Source organism: Typopeltis vanoorti, chromosome 11, assembly GCF_054136105.1.
Source record: "Typopeltis vanoorti isolate ZY-2024b chromosome 11, IOZ_Tvanoo_1.0, whole genome shotgun sequence".
Lineage (NCBI taxonomy): Eukaryota > Metazoa > Arthropoda > Arachnida > Uropygi > Thelyphonidae > Typopeltis > Typopeltis vanoorti.
Genome location: NC_143559.1, coordinates 23,988,887 through 24,000,699, shown reverse-complemented (window position 1 = coordinate 24,000,699; position 11,813 = coordinate 23,988,887). Strand labels below are relative to the sequence as shown.

Here is an 11,813-nt window from a genome sequence, read left to right as displayed (position 1 = left end):
CATAATCATCCTGAACCGAAATTAAACTACAAGTACAGTAGAATCTGCTTAAAGTAACGTATATGTTTTGTTTTCTGTTGTGGTTTATAATTTGATTATTTTCCCAGCGTGCGTATACAAATACTCTTTCGCAAAACAGTACAAAGACGTTCCACAGTCGTTTACAATTTACGCTGAAACTAAAGGTACAGTATAAGTACAGCTAATTGTATGATTTTTTTTTTTAAGAAACTGACAGTTGTTATCACACGAGTTACACGCAATATGTGGCAAAGGTATGCACACCTGTATCGAAATACTATAGGCACAACAACGTCGCTACGTATACTCTTCTACAAAAGCAAAACAACGGATGTTTCATGCATGTATTAGTAAGTTCGAAGAGAAATAATGACAATAAGGCGACTGATTAAGAACCAGAGGATAACAGTCTTGTAAGTTTTTTCTAGCCAATTTTTATTTTATTTTATTTTACAGCTTAAGAATAATTTGTTTGAACCATAGAAGCAAAGCGCTCCAATTATAACAGTTTTACATTACGAAACAACCAATATAATTCAATTCAAACATTAATCGAACACATCGACCCCCCCCCCCCGACTCTTACGGAATTTTTTTTCTTTTTTGTTAAAATACCGGTTTCACTATTTAGTAGCTGTTAAAATATAGTAATTTATGTTCTCAGTGATATATATGCTTCATACCCTATAACACCTCGCTTTTTCAAAATAATAGATTTAATTTCTAAGAATTTATTTTCTTTTATGATACATATTCAGTGGTGAAACAACTTTATATGTTATTGTATTTTATTTTAGGCAGTTCTCACCCACGGAAGTTTTTCTGTAAACTTACAGTACATTCGTTCTGTGGATGTGCTAAGCATTTTTATATATTTTTAAAAAATTAGTTTTATATTTTTTATATCGTTTGGAAACCCTTCTCTGGAGACCAAGCAAAGTTTTCAAGGCACCTCAGGTCTCCAATAAGTGGGATGGTGGTCTCACACCGGGTGATGAAATTAATCTCTCACCTAAAGAAAATCACAAACATCCACACCCATTAGAGAGATTCGAATCCGCAGCCTATTGATTAGAGAGGGGATTTGATAACTACTCGGCAGCTTAAACCATGTTGGTTTAAACTGCAGAATAGTTATCAACACATTAGAAAATAAATGTGTTTCTGAGGAATTGCGTATCTTATTAATAAATATACTTTAACTGCATTAATTCATAGACTTCAATGGTATTACACATGCAGTATGAACCACAATGAAAAAAAAGAGTAAAAATTGTTTAATGCTATTTGTTTCCAACGCTCTATGTCGTATGTCGTAAGGAATAAAATATTTTAATTTGAAAAACTTATAGTAACAGATTCATTTCTAGTACATAAACTGACATGGACAGAATTGTTGTTAAATAACAGTGCATATCGTGCTGCGATTTCAAACACGTGGCCAGTGTTGAGCTACACTATTTTATGTCTATCAAAGCCTAGTTGCCAGCTTTTTGTCAACTACAGTTGGTTTAAAACAAGGCCTTCATTTAGTGTGTTGTCATGGCACAAAAGAACGCATCTGACCTAAACGGCTGCAAGCTCCCCATATCTCGTTTAAATTTCATGCACATTAGGGATATCTAGCTATTTGTTTATAAAAATGAGTTAAGCAGAAAAGATAGTTGTTGTATTGGCTAAAGATCCGACGTGCAGTTTAAAAGTTAATGGAGTCATTAGACCAAGGGGTTATTTACTTGTTATAAGTTCACTTAACTTGAACCTAGATCACAGGTTGATTGAATTCCGACTGTAATAACTAAAGCTATGAGATCAGCATAGGATGTTTCTGTTAACTGCCCGCGCGCGTGCGTGTGATTCTGGTCTGTCTGGTTGTGTTGTGAAACGAAAGACCTTGCCGCCATATTAGGAGAAAGGCTAGTTTTCCTTCAGTTGGAGAGTCCTTATCAGAGTCTCTTCGTTCCCAAGACGGGATTCGAACCCATATCTTTCAGACCAATACATCAAAGATGGAAAACATTTCAAGCGATATTACTAAGAATTATGTATTACGACCTGCATAATATAATTATTTCGCACTATTTTTCCAATTCAGTCCAAGTTCTCGGTGAAATCCAGAGGTGCAGCTTACATAAGTTTCTCTCTCTCTCTCTCTCTCTCTCTCTCTCTCTCTCTCTCTCTCTCTCTCTCTCTATCTAGCTTGGTAGGGAGAGGGAAGGTTGAAATTCGCGGTGGGTGTGGACGTTCGTGAATGATTTTTGGTGGAAGTGGAAATTCATTATCCAATGTTAAACCACTAGCTTGTTTATTGGAGGAATGAAGTGACTTGAAATGTTCCACGCTTACAGAATTCGAAACTCTGCTCTAGACTAGAGCAGGATTTTCGAATTAGGTAAAAAACTAGTAAATATAAAAAATAAAAATAATAAACAAAAATCCTTAATTCATGCACGTTACCTACATATTATATAAGTTTAAAGCCTTGCAAAGGTACGTTATAGTTAGAAATATAGAATTTAAATTATTGTTGTTTTTGCTGTTGCTAGGATAATAGCGCTTAGGAATACAATATTGTTGGCAACAGCTTGTGATAGCGGGTAGAGACGTTTTTTCAATTCCACACATAAAGTCCATTTTAGGAATGTAATTTGGAGTGATTGAAAAGTTAAAACCTTTCTTTGGGATATCTGATTCATGTTTGGAAAGGCAGTGATTCGACATGTTAAAAATCACTTTGTTATCTGGGAGGCCTTTGTGTGTCTGGTATTTTTTCTTATAAATAAAGTTCTTCTAATAAAATATCAGACACACAGAGGCCTCGCAGATAACAAAGTGATTTTCAACATGTCAAAACACTGCCTTTCCAAACATGAATCAGATATCCTAAAGAAAGGTTTTAACTTTTCAATCACTCCAAATTACATTCCTAAAATTTAAATTATATTGCTTCGGTTGATATCATAAAGATCCTTCCTTCCTGGTCTGTAAACCTACACTTCACTTGTGCGGGTATTCGAAACCAGTTCCGAGACAGGATAGTTAATCCTTATTCCTGTAGTGTCCTGTGCATGTATATTGCGTGTGTTCTTCCAGCCGGTTTACCTGTTTTGAGGGACGAGAAACCTGAGTTTGCGGGAGGGAAAAAACCCTCTGCATTTGAACGAGACCAGCTAACTCACTGATTGACTGGAAGGAAATGACAAATATTCTTCAAGTTGTACACGATATTTCCACCTGGGTGTTTCCATTAAAAGGGCCTGTCTAAAGTAACCGAGCTACTCAGGCGATCGGAAAGATAAGTTATAATTAAGAATGGCTTCCGTGAGCTAATATTTCGCTTATTTTCTCATGAACAATACAAGTTTATTCAACAATAAGAAATTCTAACAAGTCGGAATCAATTATGCAGGTGTTGTCTTCAGATGATTTGTGTTAGTGGTATGGGAGGCACTTTGAACAAGATTAAGATCAAGATGAGATAAGGAATCGTGACGTGATTGGTTGTTCAGATGATGATGTCATTGTGTGTGACATCGTGAGTTTGTAATGTTTGGAATTTTCCTGGGAGCATATGTGTGTGTGATGATTAGAAATAAGGATTCGTGTCGTGATTGGTGGTGCACTTCTGACAAGATCAAGATCAAGATAAGATAAGGAATCGTGACGTGGGTGTGTGTTGTTATGAGATGTAGATAAGTGATGTAATTTGTTAGTTGTAAATAAGTGACGTCATTTGTTAGTTGTAAATAAGTGACATTATTGTTTTGAATGGAAAAGGCAGATATATTAGTGGATAAGGAATGGTGTCGTGATTGGTGGGACACCTCTGACAAGATCAAGATCAAGATTTTGGATCTTGATCTTGATTATAGAGTTTGGAATGTTTGGAATTTCGCTGGGCCCTCGTCTGTCAGGGACATCCCGTGTTGTGTTAGGTTCGCTTATTGCTTCTGTGGGTAATATTTAGAGTACTAATTTTCCAATACAATTTGGTGTATTTCTTTCCTGTTAAAGAGTGGGAATTCTTAGAGTAGAGTAGAGTCGTGATGCGGCCGTGTTTAGGATTTTCTGAATAATTTAATTATATGCTAATGTCACTCAAACATACAATTTTTTTTTCTTCTATAGATGGCTGTACTAATTTTCCAATACACTTTATGGTATTTCTTTCCTGTTAAAGGGTGGGAATTCTTAAAGAAAGTCGTGATGGCGGCAGTGTTTTGAGTTTTTTTGAATACTATTATTATATGCTGGTGTCTCTACGGCATTTAAAAATAAATAAATTAAATAAACGGACAGTTAAATGGATTACAATACATTTTGTATGTATTCTAGAAATTCTGATGATAATTTAAATTATTTACAGCTTTCCAGAATGGCTCTTCTAAATTCGAATATTCCAAAATAGTTGAATTTTATATCCACAACACAAACACAAAAACGACAAAGAATGAAATTTCTGTAAATACAGTAACCTGAAATAGTTTGAGTACTTTTTCCTTTAGATTTCAGCCCGTGGGATCATGCTATGTTTATTTTCACACAGGAGTGAATGTGGTGTGTTTTTCGTGAGTAATATCAGCCTGTGAGCGGTTAGTTCAAATAGCGGTATTCTTCAAAGATGTCTTATCATGAAGATGAGTGAGTCATATATGCATAACCAATTAATCATATCCCTTTCATAGCTGTATCATGATGGTTTCTTATGTGACTATATGTTTTTAGCATTCACATGATTAATACATTGTGACACATATATCTATCCTAATCTTCATTCCTACTTATGGAATTTATTACATATTGTTTTCAAGGTGATGCACGAATTGTTTACACTATTGTGGGTACCAATGGTTTGGAATTTGACCTCATGTGATCGATGAGAACAAACTTTCGATTTCATATGTTCTGGTCATTGGATTTCCATTGGTTCTGATATTTTATAAATAGGCATTAATGGTTCGTACAGGCCCTATGTTTTCAAGTACAGTATTTGGAAAATATACATGCAGTCAGAATTTCGTAGTTCCAAAATGAGTTATTCTGGACAAAAGGTAAGTTATTTTTTAATGTCTAAGATTTAATATTAGTTTATAATGTGTTTTGCAATGGAATTAAAAACATGTTCATGAAAATATTTCAAACTGTTTTTGTGTTAAGTGAATATATATATATATATATATATATATATATATTTGTTGTTGTTAGTGATTGGAAAAGATATTGAGGGTTGTTATTTAGTAAAAGTGTGTTAGTGAAAGCATCGCGTAGTGTCGAAATTGCAAAAACACATTATGATGAGTAACATTTATTTGAAATCTAGAAAGTAATTCTTAAATGTCTATGTTTTTAATATATGACTTTATAAGGTGGTTTTGCATTGGAATTAAAAACATATTCATGAAAATACTTCAAACTGTTTTTGTGTTAAGTGAATTATGATTTTTTATTTCTAAACGATATTTCTGAAATCTAGAAAATAAATTTTTTTAATAGCGATCATCCGTTATTCGTTTTGTTGATGGCGATGGAAAAATTTTTAATCATCACCCCATTTTTGCAGAGGTTGATTTGACAGGAGAAAATGAACAAAGCACAGGACGTGTTGTTAATCCTCATGTAACAAGTGATGGTGTGGCTGAAGGAAGTCGCGACCTCCCCCAAAATTTATATAATTTACATTCAGTTTCTGGATGTGAAACTAAAGTCTCTACTTCCTACTATTGACCCCTCAGAGGTTGATTTGACAGGAGAAAATGAACAAAGCACAGGATGTGTTGTTAATCTTCATGTAACAATCGATGGTGTGGCTGGAGGAAGTGCACCACCAATCACGACACTAATTCTTATCTCTAATCATCACCCATAATTCCATACACGAACAAAACAAACAACGTGACGTCACACACACATATGCCCCCAGGGAAATTCCAAACATTACAAACTCAGGACGTCACACACAATGACGTCATCATCTGAACAACCAATCACGTAACGATTCCTTATCTTATCTTGATCTTGTTCAAAGTGACTCCCATACTACTTGTGTTGTCTCATCATTTGCAATGCTGGGCATGATGAAAAACCCTGAATGACAACGCTTTTTTATAAAAGATAAGATGAGCACAAGTTGCATTATATGGTCACAGTGTCAGAAAGGGTTACCAGTATCCATTTTAAAAATGAAGTGCAGATAAAGAAGGGTAAAAAGTAAGCCAGAAACATTTTTCAGGAAATCTATCGGAAAACAACCACTAGCAAAACTCTCACAGTTTTGCTGGGATTTTTGTTACGACAAAATGTCTCTATTCTTCAACTAATTACTCAATGAGAGCAGCTGAACAACACCGAAATAAAGTTTGCTTTACGACAGTGCTTTCCATTATTCAGTGAGCAATTTGTTGGGCAATTAAGACATGATATCTACTACTACTGAGAGGTTTGCCTCAATTTTCGAAACAATTGTTGCACATACTTTCTAGTTTTCATATATATTTATACGGCACCTATGCTTATTCAATTATTGCTTTTAAAGATACATGTTTGCATTTTATCAGGATAAAAGTAATTTTTTTTTCACTGGGAAGTAAAGATATGGCAAGTCGCTTATTTTATCATGAGCATTATTTCTTCACATAAAGATTATGAACCCCTCCCTAATTCGATGGCTTAGGAAAGAGATTGTTTTCGAGAGAAAAGACTGATAACATTAGTCTTATTCAGTCCCAGATAGTACACTCTCCATTCAGCGGCTTAGGAAAGAGATTACTCTAATAGTAATAATGATAATAATAATCAGAATTATACACAGACCGTGGTAACGATTGAGAAACTGTCTCATACCCTTTCTTTCCGACATTCCTTTATCATACTACGGCTAAGTATTTATATAGTTGGTGTTATGTTTCCTCTTATCTTCCGGGCATTATAATGGTAACTATTGTTGTTTAAGCTATTTCTAAACACAGTGTCTGGAATATGAAAAGTAAAATGCCGTGCATAATTTCATTATTATTGAGAACTTAGCTATTAGATTTTTATCAAATATTTTGTTTCTTTAACATGCAGGAAAAATATGATATCGTATAAAGCGCTTATATCTGTTGGGATCTGGGTAAATGTATTGACGATGTTTATCTGGATTCATATGGTGATGAAATCCACTGACATGTCTAACGAGATTCCGAAGGACCTTTCATTGAGGTAAGCGAAACTTTCCTACTATATCAGATAATTTAATATATTTCTAAAATACTTCTGGTAGTTGAATATTTCTTTCCATCTCAGAATTAGAGCTATCATTAGTACTAATCCGTATTCTAGTGTTACTTTGCATGGATACATTTACTTCACTGAACTGATAAAACATTAATTAAATAAATCGCCTTGGTAGCCACATATCTCCCGTATAAAGTTCACAATAAGAAGCAATAATAAGTTCACAATAGGAGAGTAGAAAAGATTCTCTGGCATCAAAAATCAATTTGTTTGGACTAATAAAAATTAAATCAAAACGCTATGAAAAGCTCTCTGTCTCTCTCTCTGTGTGTGTGTGAGAGAGAGAGAGAGAGAGAGAGGTTTTATTATTTCAGAGCGAATGTCATCAGGCTCAATGACACTGGTATGAAACAGTAAACGTGTTTTCAGTTCCTTCTTAGCGAATGGCTAATTGTACGTCTCTGACTCATTTGTAAAAAACCTAAGTCGCTCTTCCTCTTCTTCTTTCAATATAAAAGAAAAAAAACTAAGGCGATGCGAAGCTGTTGCTGATATTTTAGCAATGCTTATTCCTAAAATGTCTGTAGTAACTGCTTTGGGTTCAGTAACTACATATCCAATGTTCCAGGGTAAACGAACTGTATGTTCTACATTTACCCTTCATTTCTCAAGTTTTAACTTTCTCACTGGTTGCATGACTGATTGATGATATAAATTCATTTGGATTCAAGATTGTTTGTGCCTCTGAATTAGTCCGAACACGTTTAAAAGCTATGAGATTTGATGTTGTAGAATATCTTTAAAATATATTCTATGCTCTCTCTGTCTGATTTGATCTTTTCTGGTTGCTTGACACTCAGGATTTCACTTATGGCTTTGAACAGAATGGAAATCAAGATGATGTTTAGGAAATGCAGTTGTTGCTGCTCGGAAAATACAATATGTTACATACATCACTGCTTCTGATAAGCCTTTTGCTGACTGCCTTAGTATAAAATTTTGCAAGATGCAAAACGCAATTTCCAATCAGCTTCGTCAGTTTCTGTGAGAGCTTGTGTATGAAAACATGGTTTCTGTTAGGATACGGAAGCACAGGGAAATGATCGGTTTCATTTAATTTCTCTTCGACGTTCCACACGAGCAGTGGAAGAATTTAGTGGAACAGATTGCAATATCTATTGCAGAATACGAGAAGGTACTCATATGAAAGAATGTACTGCATCCATTATGTGTGTGAGAGAGAGAGGTCGTTATTGTCAAGCATTCGCTCAACCATTCGGCCTCACCCATTTGTGCTGGCACTACCCTAAAGAGTATCACGTTCATTAAAATCGTCCATATTAAGTATGCGCAGAGACATAAGCAATATTATGTCAAAGTAAATATGTGGAACATACTGTAGCACAATTTCCACAGTAGTGTTTAGGTGGACGTGCTGAAAGGGGATATTGTTGCTAATAAGAACAGCGACTCCTGCTTGAACAGGTCCATCTCCAGTCTGCCTTTACGGATAATAGTGAAAAGCCTTAAGGTAAGGTCCTGGAGAGGAGACTTTGTGTTTTTGCAGAAGGACCATGATATCGATATTTTGGCGGATTCCGCGAGTTCAACCGTCCCTATTCCTTTTTCTTTGTAGACTACTTTCTTTCCGAGCGAGGACTTATTTTTGTCTGGCCTGTGTCTGCCATTTGATTTGGGAAGAATGAACGGCATGTGTCCGTCTCTTTCTCTGGGAAAATGTTTAATACATATCGGATATGTATGGTCAGCTTTTGTGTTTCATTTACATTCAATAGATGCAGAAGTATCATTTTTTTATGGAGGTGCCTGGAATTTTTTTTTTTAGATAGCCACATAACTTTCCATTCTTCATCTCGTGTATTATGTTTATTATTTCATTTTTAGACATTAGTTCTAATGCAACATTTAAATTCATACTTATATATAAGGAATTCTTCCATTATTTTACTTTTATTATATCGGGTATATTGTCTTCCACGTGAAAATATCGTCAACTATCTTTCAACAATCGTATTCTCTTAAGTCAGGTGGATGTCCTTTTCATCCCTTATCGCATTTCCTTGTTTCCTTCTTTCAAATATTGTTTCCGTGCTATTTCGTACAATTTTCCAATATGCCCTGACTCTGCAGGCTTTAAGACATCTTCTGTCAGAATGCGCGCGTAATTTCTGACATCTGGACAGTTCGAGAAAATCTCTTTAAAGGTTTTAATGCCATTGAAAAGAAGGCAATCCGATTAGGTGATGACCCCTCTCCTTACAGATTCATGTCAATCAGTATCTCATAGACGTTCTGTTTTTGTCTTACATTTCTTTTTCTGTAGGTATTTTCATGTGTACAATTCTAGTGAATGATCGTGTTAGTTAACCAGAAGTGACACCATCTTTCCTTGTTTTCCTTTAAGCCAACGTAAGAAAACGAACAGTTGCGACTCAAGGAACCTTTATCTGGTCTCTTTCGACTAAAGGTGAGTTAGCCACTCTCATACGGAGGTAGAGCGGGTTATGTCATCCGGTTATTCGGGTTTTTCGTCCCTCAGAACAGGCAAACCTGCCCCGTGAACACACACACGGATTTACAGTCATAAATTCATACTTAATCTCTCACTACGAGGGCTCAACTAGTCCTAAGGGACAGTTGAGGAATGGGGGGGGCACACGAATAAATTAATTTAATTCACATTAAGAAGTACGTTTCTTTTTTCTTGCAGGTTGCATAGCCAACAAAATGACAGCAGTGAAGTGAAAGATATGCTGCTTACAGGTAAACATCATACTTTATTATTTCAGGACAGAAAGAAATTTATGTGTCGGTGAGTGGGTGCGTGAGAGAGAGAGAGAGAGAATGATCACAATGTAGCTATTTAAATAATCACATGACCAAGAAATACTTCTTTTTCAGAAATATCCGGAACTCAAGGAGAAGTTTACGAAATGCAGAATCGTATGAACACGGCACTCTATGAAATGGGATATTTCTTCTATCATCAATTTAACAAAATTCTATCTAAAGTCAACCACTCATCTGATTTGCAAAACGAGATCGAATACGCTAGAAACTATGCTGATCAATTTAGAAGGTAACTGGCATAATTTCAATCTTTTGTTGCAAAGAAAGTAATATTTGTTATCACGAATCTCAAATATTCACTGATTCCCATCTATTTACAGGAAGTTTAGTGGGTTCGGAAATAAATATTTAATTACTCGTGTAAGCCTTCGAATCTAACAATCTACCTTAATTTGAAAAATTCATTCCACTAATGGCGGAACGAATATTTTTACTTCTTTTTTTTTTTATCACGTGGGATGTTCTTGTTTTCTGGTTATTTAAAATTAAGGTCAAATCAACCAAAGCTATGAGGCCTAATTAATAGCTTTAGTTGATTAATTAATTAATAAATTAATAGCTATATATTATAGCTATTAACTGCGTGTGCTCTTCAGCAAAATTGGTCTGTTTTGTAAACGAAAGACGAAAGTTTCCGGGAGAAAATGCCCCTTCAACCCTTGTATCAAACCGGCTATGAGTACTCACCTTCAGTTAAAGAAAAAACAATAAAAACCCTACAAAGGTTCTTCGCGTCCTTCACTGCATTCCAACTCAGGTCTTTCTATCCAAAGGCCGTTGTCGATATCGACTGATTTCACAATCATTTTATCAGACACAAATGAAAATAAATCTAGGCACCATAAAATAAATAAATAACAATAATGGATCAGTTTAAAAGATACAGCTATCGTGATAGTTTAGTAAGTGAAAACATAATCGGATGAATATTAAAACCAGAATAACTACTGTCAATTCTATTAAAGCTGAATTTTAATTAAAACTAATTTAAAGGAATGCGGAAATTTCTGAAGTGAAGTAGCCATTCTTCTCATAAAAGGTATGATCATACATTTATATGGAGTGCTGCATTATACAGAGATGAAATATGTGAACTACAATACAGGACGGCAAAAGTCTGAAAGCTGTAAAATATGATAATTGGAGTCCACATAAACAAAGGTAAATGGACAGATAAAAATCCAATGAACGTGCTCAAAGAAAATAATGCCAATTAGCGGCCAAGGATTAATACGCTAAAAAAAGAAGAGATAAGTGAAAGGGCCATATTTTGCGATCTAATAATAAAGAGGATACTGTAAGGAAAAGTGAGTTAACAAAGTTAACAAGAGGAGGATCAAGAATAAGAAAACAGATATAATAGATAATTCAAAGACAGAAATTTAAAATCGCACAAAGAACGACATGAGAAAGCCACCCGAAGAGAAAAATGCTGAACACTTAGTAGTCTTCTGAATGATACAACAAATAAAACGCTGATAATAAAAAGTGCACATTCTGAATAGCATTTGCGCTCAATTGCCTATTATGGTACCTTCTCTGATAAAATTTCAATAATTTCCTAATCATAATTACCAACTGCTCACCACCTCACAAAAATGACATAAAAAGTCATGCTTGTTTATATGTGCACAAGTGCATTCTTTTCTTTAATATACTTAAATATATAAATATCTTTGAAAAATAATAAACTAATTATAAGTGCT

The 11,813-nt window shown here is 34.7% G+C and overlaps 1 protein-coding gene across 2 annotated transcripts in view; it reads left to right on the top strand.

Annotated features, from left to right (window-relative positions):
- The first annotated feature begins 335 nt into the window (after positions 1 to 335).
- Positions 336 to 11,813, top strand: part of LOC150101380 (alpha-(1,6)-fucosyltransferase-like) — a 46,855-nt gene continuing 35,377 nt past the window's right edge. Inside the window, exons 1-4 of one of the 2 annotated variants that reach the window (XM_090400630.1) lie at positions 336 to 434; positions 7,087 to 7,221; positions 9,968 to 10,020; positions 10,159 to 10,336. In XM_090400630.1, coding sequence (XP_090256756.1) covers positions 391 to 434; positions 7,087 to 7,221; positions 9,968 to 10,020; positions 10,159 to 10,336 — 410 coding nt within the window. In that variant the 5' untranslated portion in view covers positions 336 to 390. Of the gene's footprint in view, positions 435 to 6,892; positions 6,952 to 7,086; positions 7,222 to 9,967; positions 10,021 to 10,158; positions 10,337 to 11,813 lie in introns of those variants that run through there. The other variant, XM_090400631.1, reaches the window with a different exon arrangement.